This window comes from Dunckerocampus dactyliophorus, chromosome 5, assembly GCF_027744805.1.
Source record: "Dunckerocampus dactyliophorus isolate RoL2022-P2 chromosome 5, RoL_Ddac_1.1, whole genome shotgun sequence".
Taxonomy (NCBI): Eukaryota; Metazoa; Chordata; class Actinopteri; order Syngnathiformes; family Syngnathidae; genus Dunckerocampus; species Dunckerocampus dactyliophorus.
This window is the reverse complement of record NC_072823.1, coordinates 22,567,501-22,593,271: the sequence shown is the minus strand read 5'-3', so window position 1 is coordinate 22,593,271 and position 25,771 is coordinate 22,567,501. Positions and strand designations below refer to the sequence as shown.

The following is a 25,771-nucleotide window of genomic DNA, read 5'->3' as shown; positions in this document are numbered from 1 at the left end:
TTTAGGAAGTCCATGTAAGGCGACTTACGGGGTGCCCAGTGTATCTACACCGAAGTAAGCCAACAAGCTGAAGATTTTTTTTGTTTTTTGGGGAGCTAAAGATGTACCTCAGAGTCACTGCTTCTCTGCTCTCAGTTGTTAGGTGAACAAAGCACAGTGTTGATGCCAGATGGGCATGGTCGTAGGTGTGGTTGGGGAGGAGATCAAAAGCTTCGGCCAAAAGAAGAAGAATGTACAGTGTTCCCTCACTCCATCGCAGTTCACCTTTCGCAGTCTCGCTGTTTCACAGATTTTTTTCGTCTGCAATTTTAGTGCTTTTTTGGGGGGAGGGTTTCAGCGTATGAACACTGTTGCAGGCCGAGCCTGGCCCTTTAAGAAGAATTGGATTGTGAGAAGTTAAGTTTTGCAGTTCTGTGCTTTAGCACGAGGTGGCAGTGTCTTTCTATTCTCTCTCTTCTATCTGCACCGCCCATTGTCTTCTGCGTCCTGATTGGCTGTAAACCATTGCCAGTCAATCTCCTTCATGCCGTCTCTTGTTGTGAACGTGGCTAGCAAACTAGCTAATCGTGTGAGCTGCTTGCTAACTGCCAATACTGTAAACCAGGGTTGTCCAAACTTTTTTTTAGAAAGGGCCACACATGGAAAAGTCAAAGGATGTGGGGGCCATTTTGATATTTTTTATTTTGTAAAAAGGCTTAAAAAAAGATGTATTTGGTTTTTTTTTACATGTATTTAAAGACAAAACTTGATTCTGTTACTTAGTCACATTTCAGCTTTTTCTCGTTACATTACACCTTTTTGCTCTTTTTTTTCCCCATTGTTGCTGTTGTTTTTTTTGTTCAATTAAAATTCTACAGTATGCAGTGTGCCAATACAAAATTACAAAATGAGCTGTAGGCCGCAAATGGCCCTCGGGCCGCACTTTGGACACCGCTTCTGTAAACAATAGAAGAAACAGAAGAAGCTAACCGCATGTGACTCTGAATGCTGTATGGTTGCAAGTTTTCTCCTCGACAAAACCCACAATGTCGACGAAACATTCTACACCCAAAATGCAGAGGAAGCCAGCAATCACACAAAAGGTTGAGCTTCTGGACATGCTGAAGGAAGGCAGAAGTTACGCAGCACTGGGCTAGCATTACGGAATACTGTAAATGAATCTTTGGTTCATGGAGGACCACGAGGAGTAAAATACGACAGCAAGAGCAATATGTTTTAAGAGGGATACAAAAACGCTACAGCTAAACGGCGCCTGGGTGAGTGGGCACGGTTAGAGGAGTGAAATACGTGTGAGTCACTTAACAATTTCTTGTGTCCAAACTAGTAGGTTGATCATTAAAATTCAAACGAAATTTGAACTCTGATAGTGTTTAAACAAGAGAGAAATTTGAGAAAATGTTCTTGTCTGTCTGAGAAAAGTGTATAAAGTGTATGGTGAGGGGTTTTACAGCCTTAAAACATGTATAATAATTGTAAAAAAAAACTAATAAAGTTGACTACTTCGCGGATTTCGCTAATTGCGGGCTATTTTGGGAACCTATCCCCCGCGATAAACGAGGGAACACTGTACACAACCTTGAGATTTATGGAGTATTTTCATAAAATAAACTTACTATAGTGTTCAGTGGGATCCAGCATCATTTTAAAAGCCCCTAAGCCCCTTTAACTCTAGAAGCACCAAGATGCTTCAAATGGGAAGAGTTCCTGGCCAACACTATCAGTCTCATCACTTGTGAACAGAACCTTTTATCTCCAGTGCGGGAAGGCTAATATCCTTTAGCCATATGGAGCTACACACACACGCTGTATTTTCTGAGATAGCAATGGGACCTCATATCCACTAAACCTAATAAAAGCAAAAGCAATATCACTGATGTAATCTTCCCTCAGAGTTGTGTGTGTGTGTTTAAATAAGTAAGGTGTCCATATAGCTAAAGGCCTCAACAGGATCAAACCCAAATATGAACCATTACTCAGCTCCGCCCCCTGGAATCATCGTCATTGCTCTTAAAACAACCGTGTGCTCATCTCTGACAGAGGAGCTGTGTTTTAAACCTGACTGTTTCTCATGGTTTGAAAGTGCAATGGTGGTGATGATGATGATGATGTGTTTCAGTGGCGCCAGGCGGACTCCATCAGACACCTGGGAAAGGTGACGCTAGCCCAGGAGCAGGACTACACGGGCCTCATCGTGGGTTGCGTGCTGGTCAGCTTGCTGCTGCTGCTCCTTGCAACGCTGCTCATGTGGAGGAGGAGCAAGCGCATTGACGGTGAGTGGAAAGGAAATGTCTGCCTTTAGAAAGATAATTTCCATTTCAGTCCTGTAGGTGGCGGTAGTGCTTATTACAAAACTGGGTGCAACCACGCTGCAAGCCTTTTTCACCACAGCTCCATCTGGTGGGTCACCACCCCACTTGGCCCCAATGCAGAAAACAAAAAATACTTGACAGACTTTGCACCTTATGTGGTTCTGCACCGAAACTGAATGTTGGGCACCTGCGCCCCCCCCATCTACAAGTTTTCATGGAAAGCGGTTGTGTAGTTTTTGCATATTCCTGCTAACTAATGAACAAACTGCACTTCAGCACATGGAGGTAACAAAAGCGACCGCCACCAAGTCAGAACAGCAATGCTAGATAACAGGTCATTTATTTTTCTCCTGTAAGCATTATTAGCAAAAGTGAGCATTATTTGTTAAGAGAATCTTTGTGTGCTGGGTGGTCAAGCCATACTACGTGTGTGTTGGGGTTCTTCTCTGCGTTTAACGTCTGTTCTTCTTTCTCCATCATCCCTCGCTGTCCTTCTCCTTCCTGTTCACATCTTCTCCCTCCATCCCGGCTCTAAATCTTCCTCTGTGTAGATCTGTCTGAGGTGTGGTATGATGGCCGGGGTGACATCCAGCATCTGGACAGGCTGGCTAACGCGAGGAGCGTCAGCCCTACTAACGAAATGGTGTCACACGAATCGGTGGACTATAGAACCACCCTGCTGGAGGGTACGTGGATCGGACAAGCTCTGCCTCTTCAGCTTTAGCGCCACGCTAGCACGCCTGCTTTACAGGTTCTCTACTAACAGCTGCAGCAGCATGATCCACGCACTGCTTCCACGCCTTCTTGTCTGTGTCTCCCGGTCTTCATGAACGAAATGTGCAATTCTCTCCCAATGTACATGTTAAATAACAAAAACAATGGTGGTTCACACATCACAGCATATCATAACAATCTCCAGATACTGTGAAAACACGTCTTCTAGTGGCTGTGGCAGTATAGTAATGACATCACAGCAATGTGACCTCTTTTCATTGTAGTAAGGCTCATCTTTGATCTCCCCTTTCCACCCGCCTTCATCAGATCAGGGCACAGACAGACCCGAGACGTGCCGTGCGGTCCCCCCCATGTACGGCAGGGTCAACAGGGAGCTGTTGTCGCCCCAGCTGGGCTCTCTGGCCCGTGGGATGGGACTGGAGGGCGAGCTGGTGTCACCCCTGCTGATGGCGCCGGTCCACATCGACCTGTCCAGTCTGCATCCGGACCTGCTGACGGAGGTGCAGCACGTGGTTATAGCCAAGGAGCGACTGCTGCTTCACCTCAACCAGATCATCGGAAGAGGTCAGTGGGGCATGGTCACGTGATCGTCAACATTTTCAACACGTCTCCAAACAAACGATTAGTGGAGCTTATGCTGGTCAACTCGGTTATTATATTGGTAGGTCATGTGACTGCTGTGTTTCAGAGGAGATTGTCACTGAAATGCCTGGAAATTTAAAAATAGAGGGCATTTCTACCTTTTTCAATTTTTTTGGGCAAAAAAAATCTCTCTTTCGGTCAAACACACCTCAAGGGAAGTCTGTATTCAATTAGGTTTAAAATTAATTCTGCCAAGCACAAACGTAGTGTTTGGATCGTCACTAGTGAGTGAGCAGGATCACGCAAAGAACACTTTGTAGAGTTGCTGCCTCAGAGCTGGAACCCAAGTTGCAGTACTTACCCACCAGTGCGATATTGGCATAACTGTATGGGCTTACAGAGAGCCACATGCAACTATAAAAGAATGAGATGCATTACAATGTTAACACCAGTGTTTGGTGTGACACATAAAGTACTTGTTGGACAATTACTTACAACACAAGAGGACAGGAAAAGTGAGTCTCAGCTCTTAAACTTCACTCTCCCGCCTGAAAGTGGACTACCCACAGAAAAGCACATCAAATTCAAAAGCAAGTGAAGAAAACAACTAAAAAAAGACTCCCCAAGACCCCCCACCCCAGTTAAGATTATCCCCTGAAGAAAGGAGCCTTGATTTGGTGGCGACTCACAGCAGAGTATTCCCATGCTGCTTTGTGCTCGCTGGTAATCCAACACCCTCGGCCATCTGCGACGACGTGATAGGAGATCGCCGCGCTCATTTAATTCCTGAACCCCCCTCTGAGAGTGTGGGGCAAAACCCTAATGCTGACAAATAATTCACTGAAGAGGGGGGTGTTAATGAATAAACCCTGGTGTTGGGTTACCCTGGCAGTGTTGGACTTATTAGCATGGACTTATTTAATGTTGGCTTTGCATTCAACAACAATTTTTTTTAAACATTTGTTTATTTCAGCAAGAGAAGCACAAACAAGATAAGTCGAATGACAAGTCAGTCGATCAATATGCACTAGACAACAGCATCAGAGATGTATTTAATATGATACGAATATGGTGCAAAATAGACCAACATTTTAAGACCAAAGAAAATTGCAAGAATTGACATTTTGCACTGTTGGATCTTAAGGCGGTTCTAAGTAGGTTTCAAAATGCAAAAAGTGAGACACAAAATATGTTGAGGAAGCAATTTATTGCAAAAAGCATTACATTGAAATAGGCTGTTCATTGGCTGATCAAAAGTTTAAGACGAAAATAGAAATACAATTTTCAAAAAAAGGACTCAGTAATGGTAGCTGTGCCATTTTTGTTGTATGCTTGATGCGAGTGTTTCCAGGAGGCTAGTGGGAACGTTGCTCCAGATGGTGAAGATGGCTTCACGAAGGGCATCAACTGTCTGGAACTGATGTCTATTATTGTAAACTTCCCTTGCCATCCATCCCCAAATGTTCTCAATTGGATTTAGATGAGGGGAACATGCAGGATGGTCCAAAAGAGTGATGATGTTATTCCTCTGGAAGAAGTCCTTTGTCAGGCGAGCATTGTGAACTGCAGTGTTGCCCTGTTGAAAAACCCAGCTGTTACCACACAGACGAGGGCCTTCAGTCATGAGGGATGCCCGCTGCAACATCTCCACATAGCCATCTGCCGTTTGACGCCCCTGCATAATCTGAAGCTTCATTGTTCCATTGAAGGAAAAAGCACCCCAAATCATGATGGTGCCCCCTTCACTGTGCCATGTGGAAAACATCTCAGGTGGGATCTCCTTGTCATGCCAGTAACGTAGTAACGTTGGAAGTCATCTGGACCATCAAGGTTACATTTTTTCTCATCGGAGAATAAAACTTTCTTCCACCTTTCAATGCTCTTTGTTAGGTGCCCTCGTGCAAATTCCAAATGGGCAAATGCAGTATGATGGTTACTGGACCGCACTCGGCACCGGTAACAAACCTTCAATTGGGCCGAGGATCGTCTCTTGTCTTGACGGGCAGCCAATCGGATCCTCCGGCTCAGGGCTGGTGACTTGACTTTTTTGTTCCATAGCTCTCAGGATCTTTGATGAAGTTTCAAATGACTGCCTTACTGTGTCCAACCGTAGCAGCAATACCGTGCTGCGAGAGGCCTTGCTTATGCAGCTTAACAATCCAACCGCGTTCAAAGAGAGAAGGTTTTTTTGCCTTTGCCATCAAGAGATCATGACAGTGTGAATACCTGACAGAAAATTACATTGAATCCAAATTTTTGTCAAGATTTTAGCTTTGAAAGGCTGACGAACAGACTGTTTCATGCTTGTTTGCAATAAACTACTTACTCAAAACATTTTTTGTTGCACTCCCATTTCTTCTTTTTGCATTTTGAAGCTCTACTTAAAACATCCTTAAGATCCAACAGTGCAAAATGTTAATTCTTGCAATTATTCAACTGGTCTTAAAATTTTGATGAGGAGTTTACATTAAAATGATAAAAGTACATGAGTGATATATATTAAATATACTGTATTATATTCATATACAGTATGAACACACACATGTATGTACATTAAATATAATGTAAATACTGTATGTAAAATCCCACAGGTCACTTTGGATGCGTCTTCCATGGAACCCTACTGGAGCCAGACGGCCAGAACCAGCACTGTGCTATCAAGTCTCTGAACCGTAAGCATCTTCTCTTCTTTTTCTTGTGGAGGTCCAACAAAGCCCTGAGAAGAAGAGGAAGTTTTGTTGTGTGTTTTCTCTCCCGAACGCTGCACTGAGGGGGGATTCATTTCCCAGCAACACTCACGTTAGAACCTCAAGTGTAGATAATTTGATTTACACTTCGTAGCACAAGTAGCATGTTTATATGGGAATGTCATCAAACTTACAGTAAACTTGTAAGCATCAGGAATCCCTGAAATGATCTCTTCAGCAGATCCCTTTTCAGTGATTTGTCTAAGACAGGGGTTGGCAACCTTTACTATCAAAAGAGCCATTTTGCCTTCTCTTCCACTAAAGAAAAATAATCTGGAGCCACAAAACATAACATAGATTATAAACTTCCAAAATTTTCAACTTTCTTCATTTTACCTGTACCAGCATTGCCAGCATCGTTGGCAAAGAAGACAAAGGAATCTGTCCATGCAGAATTAAGCTCTATTTTTCTTCTGAGATATTTCATTTTTGGCATTCATGATGTCTCCCAGGTCCCACACCCAGGTAGAAAGGCACACAACGGCTTCCCCCTCCCTTTCCCTTGCTTTTAGTTCATTTTTTTCTCTTCATTATGTCTCAAGCGTGAGGCAGACTCTTCTGATAACAATGTGTCAAAGAAAGGGAAAGTGAAAGTGAAGTGACATGAAAGTAGACATCGTAAAAAAAAAAAAAAAAACAGAGTAAAACAGATCAATATTGTCTGCATGCTTGGTCCAAGCCACTCAAACGCCGCCACCATCATGAAGGATAAAAATGGTATCTTTGAGCATGTGACAGGAACTGCTCCTATGAAATGGACAGTGATAACCAAGCAGTGTGGAAGTCTCATTATTGACACTTCTTTAACCCAATAAGCCTGTCCCTCCCTCCCTTGCAGCGCCCCTTCCAGTGTGCAAGACAACCACAGGGATAAAAGTAAGAGTTTTAAAACATGAGCATAACACACATCTTGCAGCAGCAAAGGGTCAGGCTTTCAAAATAAAAGTCCACCAGTAAAACATAGTCGATTGCAACTTTGCAATTTGCACCACACCACTGCAGGTGATGATGGTGACGTGGTGGAAGGGTGGGACTTGTGACGCGCCTGGCAAGCCGCATGTCATGTGACTCAATCAAATCGACAGCGCAAGAAAGATGAATGGACATAAAGACGTCTGTAAAAAAAAATGTTTTAACAAATGGAGGCTTATTATCCTGACTTAAAGTCCCTTGTTTTCCCATATTTACAAATAGAAATGTTGACAGGTTTACAGTGTCTTGTTCTTCATCGCATCAAATGAGAAATGTGTCCATCTGTCTAGTCTTCAGACGTAGGCATATTGCAGCATGTAACTTGTTACAATATTCCAACATACTCCAACACAAAGACAATAGTTGTCATTGGATTTCCTCCATAACTTAACCCCCGCCCCCGCTTCCACACGCAGCTTTGATTGGATAGTCCTAACTTTGCCCTACTGCCTACAAGACGAAATGAGATGTGATTGGCTTTCTGTCAGCATTTTTGTCAGGGAAAAAAGGTTGTTGACGACAGCTATGATGAAAAATACTTGTCACCAACATGAACACTGCCGCTGGGATACATTGTGATCATCTACCTTACAAGCGAGCATTATTCTGAGGACTTGTGCTGAACGATCTGCAACATTACTCTACATCATCCCAAATATTTGTACAACTGATGAAGCGTGTCCTCCTAAAATATAACAAACTCATCATCCATCATCTTCTAAAAGTGTATGACATCACATTCAAGCCAATGGTGATGGATGAGCCTCCTATGGTGAGCATCACTAGGAGAAGCTAGATTGATGTTGCTAGGATGGAATGAGGTCCAGTCCCCTGGGATATGAACCTCTTATTGAGTTAAGTGTTTCCTCCTGCATCTTCTCTTTGTTGTCTTTTGTTACATTTGGAAGCTCTCACTGATGGAGTCAACCTGTCGCTATGACAACAAGTCAACAGTCACATTGTTTGTCCTTGGACTGATTGGTAGTCAATAGAGTAGAGGACACGAAGCTGTCTTCTAAGCTAATCTTCCTGAAGAGCACCTCTGGGGCTAAAAGAGCGTGACATCTGAGGCCTCCATGCAATCTGCAAATGGGAATTTGGAATGCTTTAGGTCAGGATGAGGTTTCTGCTCCATTGCATCAGTCATCATCAGAGTGCTCACCGACTTCCAGTCTGCTCTAAAAGCTCCAAATGTGAACATTCTTTGTAATTCCTGAAGGCATCACAGACTTGGATGAGGTCACTCAGTTCCTGAAGGAAGGCATCATTATGAAGGACTTCAGCCATCCCAACGTGCTATCCCTGCTTGGCATCTGCCTGCCTCCCGAGGGCTCTCCTCTCATGGTGCTGCCCTACATGAAGCACGGTGACCTGCGCAACTTCATCCGTGACGAAGGCCATGTAAGACCACCTGAACCTCCACATGAGGGCCTTCTAGTGTTTGGGTAAAATCATCCATGTGTTTGTTTCCCTCTAGAACCCTACAGTGAAGGACCTGATGGGCTTTGGGCTGCAGGTGGCCAGAGGGATGGAGTATTTGGCGAGCAAGAAGTTTGTTCACAGGGACCTGGCAGCCAGGAACTGCATGTAAGACTTAGACACCTTAGGAAATAATGTGAATGCAAATAATCTGGCTTTATTTTAGGATGTATAGTGATGCCTGCTTTTTTTACAATGGTATGTGCTTGAGGTAGAAGCTTTTTCCCAAAGACGCAACTTGAAAAGCGAGCATTTGAACGTCTCTTCTGTCAATAGTGGAGCAAACAAATGAGGGAGATGATAAATTATACGCTCTGGGGACACATGTTATCGTTACAAAGGAGCATTTATTATATGTTTTATAGTCAAAAACAACATTGTCACCGACTACTTCCCGGTGCATGATAAGGCTATTGTGATTTGCTGTGACAGGCTGGATGAGAGTTACACAGTCAAGGTGGCCGACTTCGGCCTGGCCCGAGATGTCTACGACAAAGAATACTACAGCGTCCACAACAAGAGCGGTGTGAAGCTTCCCGTCAAGTGGATGGCGCTAGAGAGCCTGCAGACGCACAAGTTCACCACCAAGTCTGATGTGGTGAGCAAACCATTCATTTCTTAGCATGAAGGGTTCACAGATGCTATATTAAATGTGTTTTTATATGTCCTTTAGTGGTCATTTGGCGTGTTGCTATGGGAACTGATGACCCGCGGAGCACCGCCCTACTCCGATGTGAACTCCTTCGACATTACCGTGTTCCTCCTACAGGGGCGCAGGTTGCTGCAGCCCGAGTTCTGCCCCGATACCCTGTAAGTGTCATCCCGCTATGTAGAAATACGTCTAAAAAAACAAATCCATCATGAACGCCATGTGTCCGCTCGGCCTCTCCTCCTTGAAATCCGATGCCAGCGTGCAATCCCTCTTGTTGTGTTTCCTTATCTTGGCTTGTTGCTAAGCGCCCCTTACGGCAGCGTTCACGCCGCCCTCCTCAGGATGGCCCATCAATCAGACCAAGTGTCAGCCGCATTCAATTTATCCGACCTGCTCTGTCAACAGCGGTGGATTTCTTTGCACCCTCTCCCATCACGCTTTGCGGGCAGCGCTTCCCGACACACTGTGACGAAACCTGAGAGGCATGCTTGGGGTTTTACACTTTTAAACTATTTCAGGTAGTAAACTGCTGTTAAAATATATATGATATATATCATGTATTATAATTATATATGCATTTTATATATTTTTAGATTATATATATATATATGAATACATTATTATATATACACATTGATATACCGTACATGCCGGTGTATAAGCTGCTACTTTTTCTTAAACTTTGAACCCTGCGGCTTATACAGCTATGCGGCTCATTCGTGGTTAAATTTTAATCTCGTGACATCTCCTTTACTTCAGAATGACAACTGAATGTTTAAAAATACTGTGCCGCTCGCGAGTCATTAGCAGCTCTTTCTTCACGAGCAATCAGTGCACTCACGACAAGCTTGTCAACCCATTGGTTGACTCACAGCGTCGTCTTTTAAAGACACTTTACTAACAGCACTCGATTCAGCACACGGCAGCTTCATACTCAAAAGCTGCCTGGTTCCCACGGACTCGTGCGCACCATAATAAGCCACTTTGTGACGTGGACTTGTGAGGCTTATACACCGGTGCTGCTTGTATGAGAACAATCTGTTTTTTCCTCAAAATTTAGTGGGTGCGGCTTATACACCGGAATTTACGGTATTTACGAATATATACAATATACCTAAAATAATGAAATTACTCTTTGTTAGGAACATTAGCACTTTTTAAAGATACACGGAAATGAATGCAGAGTGAGATCTCTTAGTGCAAAGATAGTGTGTGTGTGTGTGTGTGTGTGTGTGTGTGTGGGTGGGTGGGTGGGCGGGCGGTTCAGGTGAGGGAGGCCAAGGCTTGCATTTCCTGAGCTGTAAATTAAACATCAGCGTGAACGCCGCCGATGCGCGTCTGTAAACATTCCGGAAATTCATCTGCCCTCCCCCTCTCACTTGACGGCTTCGATGAAAGCAGGCGCTGGCGGACGCGTGTGCCGACTGGACTCTGTTTTTCTTTTTTTTCGTAACGTTAACAACCAGGCTGACCTCTCCAGGCACGGGAGGTATTGAAGTTACCATATCAGAGGTGTGGAAAGACAAGATAGACAAGAAATGTTGCAACATGACACCAGTGGGGCTCCAAGATTAGATTTAGAGTAGTCAGTGTACAGCTTTTCCAGCAGTATAGATTTGCTATCCACTGAAAATGAGTCAACACACAGCCATGGTTGTCGAACACAAGTGATCCACAATGTCACAGTACAGTTTTCCCCTCAAAGAACCGTAGCTCCCCAGTGCCAGCAGTGCTCGTGCAGCTCTGGACCGTGATTCTGCTGCCTAGATGCTAGAATGTGCTCCTGTCCTTCAACTCCTCCCCTTGCTTCCTTGCAGCTACACGGTGATGGTGGAGTGCTGGCACCCGAAGCCGGAGCGCCGCCCGTCCTTCGCAGAGCTGGTGTCTCGCATCGCCGCCATCTTCTCCAGCTTCAGCGGCGAGCACTACGTGCTGCTCAACACCACCTACGTCAACATCGACAAGATGAGCCCCTACCCCTCCCTGCTCGCGCCTTCATCATCCTCCGACCCCGCCTACTCTTCCTCCTCATCTTCCTCCTCCTCGTCCGAACCCTCCACTTCCCTGACGTCGCACCCCATCCTTTTTTGCCATGAGGAGCGAGACTGTTGCGCCTGAAGGGAGGGTGTTAGCGTGAACTACTGTATGTCCAAACACTGTACAGACATGTACATAGACCCTTGAACTTTCACCTTCTCACGCATCACCACCACTGCCAAACTTCGGACCGAAGTGACTGACTTCCTTCATCTTTGGACCAGCATGCTGTCCACGTACAGACGCAGGAAAGCCGCCATCGTTGCGTCCTACTGGTCATCTCTAATGTGAATGTTCTATGACAACACGTTGCAACAAAGGACAAAAGTCACCCTGACCTCACGTGATGTCGTCGCCCTAGAGGCTGTTTACGGTGGTGCATGTGTGTGGTGTCACTGGATGCTTCTACTGAGTTCCACAAAACACTTAAATAGTTCAGGAAAGGTGTGTTCACTGACTTGGAGGAGGAGAATGATCCCACATGTTATTCCTGTAGTGAAAAAACGCTTCGAAATAACAAATACTACATCAACAAAATAGTCTAGTTTACTTCTGTACCTTTGCTTTAAGTGCAAATGTTCAACTTGAAAATGCAAAAAGGTGATGTGAGACTCACTGAAGCGGATAACACTGCCACTGCTTAACCCACCATGTGCATGTATCGCTACCATACCGTACCATCCATTACTTTCAGTACAGTTTCATTGTGGTTAAAGCATCTTAAAGTGCAGGCTGGTTTGTAAAAATAAACACGACTTTTCATTTAAATGATCACATGAGAGGATTTCCAAGATCATTTGAGTGGCATCTGAAGTGGGTGGGGCCATAGACAGACTGGCCTGAATGTTTGCAATGAGAAGGAAATGTATTATATTTTTATTTTGGACAAAAATGACCCATCAGCCGGTGTTGTGGTGTAAATAAACATGTTAGCGTTTGTTTGTAAAGGTACGTGTTCTTATTGCGTCCTGTCAAGTCTACCTTGTAAAAAAAAAAGCTTCCTACGCCAGCCTCTACATGCGTTTTAATTGCAGTTTGAGTGCCGAACACACCTGTCCTCCAGGTGAATCCACAATGGCGTCACATGTCCGCACTGAGATCACGCTTTCCACCGCTGCCTTCAAAGGCTCAAAAACAACTTTGAGCTGTCTGAGCATCAAACTAATGCAACATTTTGTGTTGTGTTTTTTTCCTATAACCTCCGGATGACTTCTGCACTTTTGACCCGCAGGTACCGTCTAGACAGCCCCGACCCCCTCCCCCTCCTGTCTCATCTAAGTGAACCGTGACCATGGCTTTAAGGGCCTTTTGTTTAGTGGGTGCATGTATACATTTCCGATGTATACTACATGTGCTACATTTACTGCTGTATGCAGAAGTGCTTGTTAGTTTGTTTTCATGCGATTTTTATTCATTCATATTTTACAGGAATTGAAGACAAAAGAATAACAGTAGCCTTTGAAGATATTTTACAAGAATTATATTTAAATTTAAAAAATTGAAAAAAAATGCATTAAATATATCATGAAAGTTGTAATTTTATTTTTAATACATTTAAAAAAAATAATTTTAATAAAATTAGTCATGGGAAAAATCTCACCTCATATCTTGATCACCACATGTGAAAAATACAAACTTTGACCCCATATCTCATGTTGTGGCCACATGTATACTACGTACAGTATATTACATCTACTATGTATACATGCCGGATACTTTCTTTTATGTTTATGTAATTTCTTCATTCATATTTAAATGTTTTCCTCATCAATATTTTTGATAACTCCAGTTGAAGCCAAAATAATGACAATAGGTTTTGAACACATGTTGAAATAATTATTAATTATTGAAATAAATACAAAAAATGCATTCATTTAATTATAAATAATTTTTTGTTGTTGGTTTTTACAAATTCACAAAAACAATTTTAATACATTTAATAATGACGAAAATCTTGATTTTAAAAAACCTTTAATTGGACTTTTAAACCCGTCACCTGTCATTTTGCATCACCATTTGTGAAAAATATGAACTCTGACCCCAAGTCAGTGATTTAAATCTAAAAATGAAGATTAAGATTTTTTATTTCATATTGGCGCGGTTAAAGGATGTGCTAAATATGTGTCTGTATGCCCTTTGACCCCAGCGTCAGCCAACATGGCGTTGAAAATGATCAAGTTCGTAGATGCTTCCAGAAGATAAACAGCGCTGAGACGTCTTTATTCAAGAGGACTTCTCAGTCAGTGTCCGACAAAGGAAGAAAAGAGCGACGACAACCAAAAAGAGGAAGTTGTCGACACAAAGCCATGAGCTTCCTGTGTCACCTGACCCTCAGTGGATACGCCCCCACACAGCCTAAGAAGATCAACAAATGTGTTTTTATTTTATTGCTGTTATTAAATCAATACTGTATTCAGGGTTACTGGAAAATGGCACACTTGATCATTCGGAGGTTTCAATATGCTAGTTAGATGATGGATCATTTTCTAAAGTACATTTGACCAAATAGTCCATTTAAATAAAAAAAAAAAAGCTGGGATAGGCTCCAGCATACCCCCGTGGCCCTAGGTGAGGATTAAGTGAAAATGAATAAATGAGCTTGTTTTTATAGGCCACAGATATATTCTAAAAAATACAATTAAACAAGAAAACTTTTACAAAGTTGAAAAAACAAAAACAAAAGGCATAATGCAATAAAAAAAAAAAGCTAAAACGTTGAAAAGTATTCATGCTAATAATAATAATATACTGACTCACCTATAGCAAAGTTGATATGCACGCTGTTTTTTCTTGAAATATATTGAACTTATGTTCTAATTTATGAGTACCTGGGTTGGTTTTAGCCAGTTTAAAAAATTAAAATATCAAACTTTGTTGATTTCTTCAACTTGAAGTGGACATGTGGTGTAGTCCTAGCAGACAGACTTACATCTACGTACAGTAGTCCATCATAAATAAATCACATTCACACACACACGCGCACGCACAGTTTCAGTATGTGTGTGTGTTATGATCAGATAAAGGCAGCTGAAGAATGTCAGTAACATTCTGACCTTCTGAGTCAGCATGGAGCCATTATGAGCTGTTAATGGGCTTTGGCATGGGAGGAAGCAAAGGAGGCGGATGGCACTGGATGGTAACGCACGCATACACGCACGCACGCGCACACGCGCAAAGATATGGCAACGCACACTGCCTCCTGCTGACATGTTGTGCAACTGCAGGAAATGCGTCATAAGCACACAACACCAGACCATAAATGGAATCAAGAAGTGTCATGCAAGTGTAAAAAGAAGTGAACGAGTGTTAACAGTAACAGGATAAAGTAGTGTCTTTTCTCCAAAGACTTTTATGTTTCCTTTGCATTTGTTGCTCTCGAACATGCGCTCTTGAATGGACTTTTATGTGTTTCACTTTTTGTTGGCTGAGTGACAAGTTTCTCAAACACCTCATCTCATGACGTCAGCATGAGATTATTCACCAAAGCCAACAGTGTAACAGTGTGAGAGTGCACGCTGTGAGGATGGGAGTGTTGACAAATTCCATGGCCATCATCAGGCTGCTCATGAGAGATCGTGTCTCTCAAATGAACAATCATATTTCTCATTTGAGACTCTTCTCATATGAGAGCTCATACAGTATCTTCTCATGTGAGAGATAGCATCTTCTCATGTCAGAGCTCATATCTTCTCATGTGAGAGATTGTATTTTCTCATATGAGAGATCACATCTTCCTAACCAAGAGCTGTGTGAGGGATCGCATCGTCTCATATGACAGATTGTATCTTCTCATATGAGAATCTTCTCATTGGAACATATGAGAATCCTCTTGTGTCAGAGATAGTATCTTCTATATGAGATTGTATCTTCTATATAAGAGATCATATCTTCTCATATGAGAGCTCATGTCTTCTTATATGAGTGGTCATATCTTCTCATGTAAGAGATCATATCTTCTCATATGAGAGCTCATGTCTTCTCATATGAGTGCTCATATCTTCTCATGTAAGAGATCATATCTTCTCATATAAGAAGATTCTAATAGCAATGCTCATCGTAATTCCCATATTTAATCTCATATTTCTGTTCTCATAGAAAATGTTCTCATATGAAACCGTATCTTCTTATGTGAGAGATCATATTTTGTCATATGAGAGCTCATATCTTCTCATATCAGGGCTCATATCTTCTCATGTAAGAGATCATATCTTCTCATGTAAGAGATCATATCTTCTCATATGAGAGCTCATGTCTTCCCATATCATTGCTCATATCTTCTCATGTAAGAGATCATATCTTCTCATATGAGAGCTCATGTCTTCACATATGAGTGCTCATATCGTCTCATATGGATTGTATATAGATTGTAATAGCAATGCTCATCGTAATTCCCATATTTATTCTCATATTTCTGTTCTCATAGAAAATGTTCTGAGATTAGATGAGATCGTATCTTCTCATGTGAGAGATCATATTTTGTCATATGAGAGCTCATATCTTCTCATGTAAGAGATCATATCGTCTCATATGAGAGCTCATGTCTTCTCATATGAGTGCTCATATCTTCTCATGTAAGAGATGATATCATCTCATGTGAGTGCTCATATCTTCTCACCTAAGAGATCATATCTTCTCATATAGAATGTATATAGATTGTAATAGTAATGCCCATAGTAATTTTCAGATTTATTTCTCATATTTCTGTTCTCATAGAAAATGTTCTGAGATTATAAGAGACCGTATCTTCTCATGTGAAAGATTGTATATTGTCATATGAGAGCTCATATCTTCTCATATGAGGGCTCATATCTTCTCATGTAAGAGATCATATCTTCTCATATGAGAGCTCATGTCTTCCCATATCATTGCTCATATCTTCTCATGTAAGAGATCATATCTTCTCATGTGAGAGCTCATATTTTCTCATATGAGAAATCATGTCATCTCATACAACAGATCATATCTCTCATATGAGAAACTTCTCACAGAAATCTATGAGAATCTTCTCCTATGAGACATATCATCTCATGTGAGAAATCATATCTTCTCACATGAAAGATATCTCTCATATGAGAATCATCTCATGTGAGGTCTTGTATTTTCTCATGTGACAGATTGTGTTTTCTATCGTGTCATGCGAGAGGTAGACAGACACTCGGGTGCTGTATGACAAGTTAGACCAGCTTCACATTTAAACGCTGACATGAGAAAAGCACGTATTGCATTGGATTGTATTTCATCACATAGAGTGCAGTACCATGCTATATCATAACGTAGCATGAGGTAACACAACACATTGTAACGCATCGTATGATAGCTTATCATACCATAACCTCCAAAGATGCTCGAGCTGGAGGTTAAAAGTCATTCAAACGTTTGCTTCTGTCAGCACGTTACTAACCGATTTTCCTCATCCAGTAGTTCATGAGGTATCATGATGAGGTATCATAATGAGGTCTGCAGCAGTTTTCCAGCTCGTAGCTTCTTGGAAAGTGACTAAGACTAATAAGATGATGACCTCAGTAGAAAAAAGAGCACCTTGTTAATACATGAATGTGTTCAATGTGACTTCACTTGGACTTTTGTCTTACTCACCTTCTAATCAGCACTCTTTCTGCTGCGGGCTGCAGATGAATGCTGCAGCCTCAACACTATCAGGTGTGGAAGTGTCTCCGCCTCCATCCACTTTCATGTGAAAGCCAAGAGCACACACAGCAGAGTCACTCGGCATGGAGTTACAGTGAAAACGTTACATCCAGCCTTTCATCCTCTCACTTCATTATGCTCCATCTTTGATACTTATTGTTTGTCATGAGAATCCTTGCTGACTACGTCCAGGCTGAGGGTGAGTCACAGTGCTGTCCCCGAAGCTACTGTGAGTCCCTGCAGGAGGACAGTGTCTCACATGTCCCCATACACCGCAGGACATTTAACGTTTGCCTGATCGTCCAGCATGCCTCAAAACAATGCAAGATGGTATATCAGTCTGAATTACATATAAGTCACAACTGAATGGTCATAGGAAGAAGTCAAACTTATTTAATCTACTCCCTATTTAATACCATACTTGTAGTATTGTAAAATATACAATACTACAATCGTAATGTACAACTACACACATTGAAAACATGCGATGTATGCAAATAATTAATAGTATATTACCAATTTATTAATTTTAAATTCTTTGGACTTCGAAATGTCGATTGAAGATATTTAGTCAACATTTTATTCTTCTTCACTGGTTTTGTATTAAATTACCTTACAATAAAATCATCGCTCACTGAGTCACGTCCAAATTTTAGCTAATATTGCCCTCTAGTGGAAAAAGTGTGGTACTACTAAACAATCCTACTAGGCAGCAAGAAGCAGGAGGTGCTTGATTTTATTTATTTTAATCATTTACGTGCGGTCAGGGGAGGCAGGTGAGGGTCATGATCTCTGCCTCACAAGTAATGATGAAAAATACAAAAATGATCAATAACATAAAATAACACCTTATTGTCTGTCATGAGTATACTTGCTGACTTATAAGTCCACGTTGAGGGTGAGTCACAGTGCCGCCCGCAATGCTGCCGTGGGTCCCTGCACGAACAAGAAGAGGAGAAGTACGACAAAAAAAAAATAAAATTCAAAACACTTACATGCACGGACAACGCAAAAAACCTTCAGCATTTCAGTATGTGGAATCAATTTATGGAGCAAGGGGCTCAAATCAATGAGCGATTTTAAGAAACAGTCCAAACAGTTGATGTTTTTCAAGCACAAGTAAGATACATACAATACTTATATACAATGGTAAGTCCAGTGGCGGAGCTACGGGGTAGCCAGTGGCCATCTGGCTCCATCACCGGCTAAGTCTAATCACTCTTACACTGACCACTGACTCTTCATTCTGGTGAGCACATTGTTTGTGCTCACTCCCGATCAAACTATTTCTGTTCACTAGTAACCCTTTAATCAGTTATCTGTTATTATTATTAAATCTGCTATATAATTTTGTTGCAGTACCTTGCACTACAGTACATTGTTAAATTGCCTTTCCGATGTATTCACAATTGGCAAAGACTAAATTTGGAAAACAGGAAGTGGACAAATGAATTGCAGCTGATAAGCTCTGCTTCTTCCTACTCCTTTTTGGACATGTGGAACTGTGAACTGTACTGTGTGATGTACTCAGGTGTAACTTGCATACATGTTCAAAACAAATGAAACCATAAACATAACCATAATATTTGTCCATTGAACTGTATTAGAAATGTATTTTCTGTATCCTCCAACATTTTCTTAAGAAAAAAGACACAGAATTTGCAGATTTCCTGGTCAAATACACGGAGGAAACCTAAATTGAGGGCACCGTGAGCGTGGCTTCTCGGCTTAGTGCGCGAGTCCCGCCTACTGTCTGAGTGCACACTGAGTTGGATCATGGCGCCTGCCAGTTTGTGTTTGTCAGAATGTGGCCAATAATATAATGTTGCAGGAACATTTATTATATACATCATGACTTTGTACAGCCTGTGGAATGTGAGTCATTGTAAGTGCACATCATCATTGTTGCTAATTGGACAATAAAATTCACACAAATGCCATACAGGAGGCACTTGCAGTACCGCTGCATCCTGAAAGGGTGGGTGTGGGCGTGAGCTGGAAGGTGCTTGTTGCTGACGTCCTTCCACAGAGGAAAAGCCAGAGGTTTTTTTTCTCCGCAGAATATCAAGTGTATTTGATATACACTAGGCCCCCAACTTACGAACATCCGACTTGCGAACATTCGAAGATATGAACACAAGCTGACTGGTCTACTGTAAATTTTCATGTATTTTGCCTTGTCGTAACTCCATATTTATACTGCTACACATGCTTGACCAGTAGAGGGCACTGTGACACTGCTAATGGGACCAACAGGTCGAGTAAGACGCTGGGGAGAGAAAGCTAAATTGTAGCTGTACGATACAACCCGGACAGAGCGTGTGATTAAAGTTTATGAAGAGTTAATAGGCCTGCTTAATTCTACACCACCCCCAGAACACTACCTCTTTTAGAAGAGTCTAACGACCACGACGATTTGTCCTTTTTTCAATAACTACTCCTCCTCCTCCTCCACCACCAACGACGTATGCTCGACGACTCCTCGACAAAGGTAAATAACATTTATCATTACGTATTATTATATCATTTTTATTATTATTAATTTTTTCATTAATTATCCTTGTTTAATATTACTACTGCATCCAAACTCATATTTACATACATACGCATATACTGTATATGTATACATGTACATGTAGTACCTATATAATTGGTAATATTACCTTTTGTTGGACTTGCAAATCGACTTGCGAACAGTCGTCTGGGACCAATTGTGTTCGTTAGTTGGGGACCTAGTGTAGTCTCATGCCCTGGTGAATGAATTGATGAATTTGATTGCCAAGATGGAGGATTATATATCCACCAGGAGGTGACCACACTTTTACCACAAAATATCAGAACTTTTCCTGGAGAAGGAAAGGATGCATATACAAATAAAAGGTAAGAACACATATGTTTTTCTGTTTATTAGAACAAAAAGGGTCTAAGTCGTATCTGAAAACGTTTTTTTAACCAAAGTGAATTATATTAACAAGAGTGAACTGTTCCCCTCTTTTTTTGGTTGAGTCAGTGCCTCACCAGCCATGAACCTCCCTGCACGGCACTGATTTTAATATACCCAAATGTAAGCTGCAACAAACAACACTTGACTTGAGTTTTTATTTAGGATGTTTATGTTCCTACTCGGTTAGCATGTTGGCTACACAGTCAGGAGATCAGAAAGATCTGGGTTCGAATCTCCGTTGGGCATCTCTGTGTGGAGTTTGTGTGTTCTCCCTGTGCGTGTGTGGGTTTTCTCCGGGTAATTCCAGTTTCCTCCCACATTCCAAAAACATGCATGTTGGATTAACTGGCTACTCTGTCCATAGGTATGAATGTGCATGTGAATAGTTACTTGTCTATTTGTGCTGTGCGATTGGCTGACGACCAGTCAAGGGTGTACCCCGCCTCTCATCCGCTGGGGTAGGCTCCAGCATACCCGCGACCCGAGTGATGATAAGCGGCATAGAAGATGGATGGATGGATGTTCCTACTCAGGAATATTTAGGAATTAAAATTACTCTGAAGTTACTTCAGAATTAAAACAATATTCCCTTTTGATATCATTGCCTTTTAATCACTCGTAAATGCGGTTTACAATGTGTAATTATGTGTTCATTATGAATATATTTAGAAAGGTTAAAAATGTGAAACTGAGGTGATTTTAAAAGTGCGCGTGCGCTTGCGCGAACCAAGCAAGAGGGAACCACCCATGTGATGACGTAACGACGTTGTGACAAGCTGGTGGTGCCGGAAGAAAAGATGGCGGATCAGGAGGAGCCCGTATCCAACGAGGAAAAGGTAAGAAGGCTTTTTTAAACAACAAACAAACCCCAGGGGGACTGCTTGAGCTTCCACGTGTGCCTCGTACTTGATTTCATCTACGACGAGCGTCCGTTGACGCTGGTATGTATTTTAATGATAGTAATTCCCGGGCCTGTGTAACCGCCGTCGCTGCTTTTGCTGCTTCTTATTTTTAGCTCAACTTCCGCTCGTTTGCAAAGGCAGACTCCTTGTACGGTCCTAGCTCAAAATAGGAACAGAGTTCTCGTTATAAACTCAGCCAACTTCACTTTATCTCACATTGTTTGCTGACTGGGTTTGTCGTTGGTGTTAATAAAGTTTGTCTTCGCCAAATAGCGCTAGCTTGTTTAGCATAGCCGCTCGATGCTAGCAGTTAGCTTCACTTACTAACACGCCCTTTTCATGTTTGCTCACACTTTCTCAGTTCACTCTTCACAACTTCACAACTTAACGTTTGCTGCACAAATCAACACTTAATACGACACTAAGCGCCTACTGTGTGCTTTTGTGTTTAACTAACAAGCACTATTTCACTGTGTATAATGATGCAGGGTTTCACCTAGGATTTTTTTGAAGCTGTTGTGGTGGGCTGCATGAGAGGCAGACTGCCGCCCCTGCGTCGAGCTGCTGCTGCTGCTGCAGGATTTTTTTAAAATATTTAAATTTACTGTAATAATGTCAACATTACAGTCGTTTTCACAGGCTTGAACACAAATGCATTAATTAACTTTAAATGCCTTTCTCTGGTCTTTTCTTCCTGCCAACAGGGCACACAGGTGATTCCGGAGCATATTTTTCAAAATAAAGTGTAATGAAACGTTTTTATGATGTTTGATAGATATTTTATTTAAAATTAATTGTGGTCAATATGTAAATAATAGGCTATACATGTATGAAAATAAAGTGTAGTGAAACGTTTTTATGATGTTTGATAGATGTTTTATTTAAAATTAATTGTGGTCAATATGTAAATAATAGGCTATACATGTATCTATATAGCACAGGTGTGCTTACACTTTTTCAGCCTGTGGGCTACCTTGTCCCAAAGATCTACCTCCCACTATCAGCATAGATAAAATATATATTTATTTATAAATATAGGTATTTGAATACATTGTACATGTACTTCAGGGGTGCGCACAATCAAAATGATCTACCTCTTACTATAAAACATATAGCATATATAAAATCTAACTGGTAAACTTTGCAACTACTATACTAAATACTAATGATTAGGATTTTACATTTACAGTTTCAAAGTTTACAGGTCATCAAAAATAGTTGATATTGTTCAGTAATTCACAATTCAAATCAATAAGCAGTAAAGATAATTACACATCATTACTCAATAGTTGTGTACATAGCCTGAGTGACATGTCAGTGAAAATAGCTACGTAGCGTTCATCATGTGTTATGTCCATTTAGCATTTGCGATACAACATTACAGATGCTGTATACGAGAAATGAAAAGGATTATGCAAAAGACAATGCAGCTGCAGTCAAGGCAACATATTAAAAAGCTTTCAGCAACGGGCACATTTTTCAATTCATTGTGAAATAGTAGTTTAACAAACCAACTTGGAGAAAACACACAATTCTATAGTAGAGTTCATGACGCGAAGCACAGCCATGAAACAATTTACTTTTTTTTCTACATAAGTAGACGCTACAAGTGAACAGATAACTTCTGTTGTCGACAAAGGCATCTTACCGCTGAGTTAGTTTATCTGTAATTGGAATAATAAAGACGAAAGTTGCATTATCTGTGTGTGGCTGCCGACATCCGTTCTCCACTTTTTTTTATGCCGCTGTTTCGCCACCAGAGCGAATCAGGGGGCTTAATGTCAGATGACTGTCATATGACATCTATGAAGTGACGGTTATGATGTAGGTGAGATGCGACCAACACTACCTTCGCGATTGCCTTAATGGGCACCCCTGATGCAGCATATATGTCCATTCATACACTGTATTACTTAACATTGTTTTCGCGTAAAAAAAAAAACCCTAACTAATTTCCAAGGTGTGGCGGCTTTTATTGAGCAGTGGTGCCCCGCCAAGATCCATTACATGTAGCGGAAACCCTGCAATGTTTGCAAAATGACACGTTGAACGATGACTTCACATAAACAAATAACATATAATAGTATTTTGAGAAACAATCTGCATTCATTCACCAATGATTATGTAATTCTAGTTGTAACACACACAGTATCTTGTTTACTTGGTTTATTTTGCCTTTATCTTAGAAATGCACTGCACAGAGTTAGCCCCAAATGAAAGTGCAGCATATCATAGAAATCCCCACATACGGTGGAGTGCTCACACACGCTCCTTAGTGGTTGTATACACGCTAGAATCTTCTTGTGAGATCATAACTTTCTTCCGCTTAGCTGTTCAATATAAACTTAAAAGGAAAAATACCAAGGAATGGGTGGTTGTTTGGGGAGCTCTGCCAATATTCCAGGTGGATCAGTTTGGGTGTTTGTGGTGGACAAACATTACAGTAATAGTACTTTCCCAGTGAGAAGCTTCAAGCTTATGTATTGTTAACTGTCCACAGGACACTTCTTGTTTGGACAGACAGAACGTTGGGGGAAAATCCGTAACAATGAGAACTCTCTTCATCTTCCTTATTTGACACTAAACAAAGTGCCAAAGTGTGCTTGAGCTTCCTGGTGACAGCAGGGAAACCACACGCGTGTACAACAGGAAACTGTTGTTACTCAATCTCTCATTTCCACTGAGATGTCTTTGTCTGCACCAGAAGACTGTCTAGTACCTGGCAATGAAAGGAAAAACAAACTTGTACATGTTAAGATGGAAGCAATCCTAAAACTACAACTCTCCTTGTTAATGTAAAACGATAATGTGACTAAAATGGAGCACTATAATGTGGCATCAGTCATGCTATTGTGACTAATAAGACACAAATTAAAACCTTTTATCTGTAACCCTATCTTTTTTCATGTAATGCCTGCAGTAGTGCTTCTATAAACATGTTCCCAACTTGTAAATAAATGCGTTAGTTAATTTTAATCTTCAATGCTGATCATGATGAAGAGATGCCAAACTGATTTTCATTGCTTCTGTAGCAGTGACAATAAAGGTATGAGTCTGTCTAAAAACTCAACCCTGTGCTGTGCCAAAGTACAAAGCACAACATTTGATTTACCGCTGTTGGACGCCATCACAGAACCACTGATGGTAATGAAACAGAACCAATCGGATTAGTCCGCCTGTTTCAGTTTGGTTTGATGCTGAAATGTCACAAGAACTTTACCAGACTGTCATTGTATCTGGAATTATTCATCTTCCTCTGTGGTTTTTTTTTGCACCTTCTATGTAGCACGCTGCACTGAGTTTTTAACAATTATTTTTATCACGTTTATTCTCAAGGGGTTTTTCCAAAAATGTAGATTCCTTTTGTTTATTCATAATTTTTCTACAGCGTAATTGTTGTCTTTATCTTTTCAGTGAGAAAATTCACTTCTGTCCTTGGCATAGACAAAGTTGCTGCATGGCAATCATTTAGCAGAACAATGGTTTAATGGTAACAAAGATACATTGACGTATATTGCATGTTTGCATTTGCACAATTCAACATGTCTGAGAAGGAGTAGGAAGAAGCAGAGTTATTTAATCTGGAGCTGCAATAATTAATCACTGAATATCCAATTAATTGACAACTATTTTGGTATTGGATGAATCATTTTTTAAATGTAAAAATGTAAATATCCTGTTATTTTGCAGTGATTGTGATTACAGTGGTTGCCATTTTTGCCTCTTTTCTGATATGTTGGGATCAAACCACTAACTATTTGTGTTCAGTTCATATTTATTTGATCCGTCTAGGGCCTAACCAATTACTCGGTTAATCAAAACAACAAGCTTCAGATGAATCAACTAAGAAAATAATCATTAGTTGCAACCCTAATTTAATCTTTCTCCTTTTTCGTGTCTCAGCAACTTCTGCATAAAACATAACAAACAATACCTTAATTCAGTAATTGGAAGAATAAATAATAAGTATAGATAAATACAGATATATATTCTTTAGATTCGCCACACAGAGTGAAATATTTCAAGAATGTATATTGTCAATTCTTAATAATTTGGATTATTGTAGTTTACACCCAATGACAACCTCAAATTTAATATCTCATCAAATTTGAAAATTTGTCAACGTTGAATATTGTAATTTACTGGTTCATGCGCTAATACTTCCAGAGATTTTAATTGGTCTCTTTGTCTTAAGGGAACTCCTGAAATTAAATACATTATGCGTGATTTTCCAATTTATTGAGATGTGCTGGTAGTAGAGATGAAACTAACAGAAACATTGCAATGTATGGGTAAATATAATAGAACAAGCGAATCAAACAAGTACATTTATTGACACCCTTGTTGAGAAATCTGTCTTTGCTGCTATTTTTATTGTGGCAGCATTAGGAAACGTCCTGACGTAGAAAGTCTCATTTTTTGTCATTGTAAAAAAAAAAAAAAAAAAAAAAAAAGAAGTCCTGGTCCTTCCTCAATTCCTCTTCTGAATCGGTCACGCTTATGGAGATAGTTTCTTCCGCCTCCTCACTGGGCTCAGGAATGCTTTTAGGTTAGCCTGTGGCTTTTTGACAGCCCCTTATTTCTCTCTTCTGTCAAAACTAGGAATTTAATAATAATCACAAATCACAAAAACACCAAACTGGTTCTGCCTGGCTATGAATCTTAAATGACTTGCTATTTGGTGTGTAGAGACTGACTACACAACTCAACAGTCAAGAAGGCAAATGATTGCCTTATTTTGATGTTTGCAAGTATATTGAGTTTGA

At 40.9% G+C, this 25,771-nt stretch overlaps 2 protein-coding genes across 3 annotated transcripts in view; both read left to right on the top strand.

Annotated features, from left to right (window-relative positions):
* Window positions 1-12,451, top strand: part of met (MET proto-oncogene, receptor tyrosine kinase) — a 68,261-nt gene extending 55,810 nt beyond the window's left edge. For both annotated transcript variants that reach the window (XM_054775756.1, XM_054775755.1), the window contains exons 13-21: window positions 2,117-2,270; window positions 2,861-2,995; window positions 3,351-3,608; window positions 6,218-6,298; window positions 8,565-8,746; window positions 8,823-8,932; window positions 9,257-9,422; window positions 9,498-9,634; window positions 11,294-12,451. In XM_054775756.1, the coding sequence (XP_054631731.1) occupies window positions 2,117-2,270; window positions 2,861-2,995; window positions 3,351-3,608; window positions 6,218-6,298; window positions 8,565-8,746; window positions 8,823-8,932; window positions 9,257-9,422; window positions 9,498-9,634; window positions 11,294-11,594 (1,524 nt within the window). In that variant the 3' untranslated portion in view covers window positions 11,595-12,451. The remainder of the gene's footprint in view (window positions 1-2,116; window positions 2,271-2,860; window positions 2,996-3,350; window positions 3,609-6,217; window positions 6,299-8,564; window positions 8,747-8,822; window positions 8,933-9,256; window positions 9,423-9,497; window positions 9,635-11,293) is intronic.
* An 8,400-nt stretch (window positions 12,452-20,851) lies between these two features.
* Window positions 20,852-25,771, top strand: part of LOC129181318 (F-actin-capping protein subunit alpha-2) — a 31,738-nt gene continuing 26,818 nt past the window's right edge. The window contains exon 1 of the mRNA XM_054776373.1: window positions 20,852-20,939. Coding sequence (XP_054632348.1) covers window positions 20,901-20,939 — 39 coding nt within the window. The 5' untranslated portion in view covers window positions 20,852-20,900. The remainder of the gene's footprint in view (window positions 20,940-25,771) is intronic.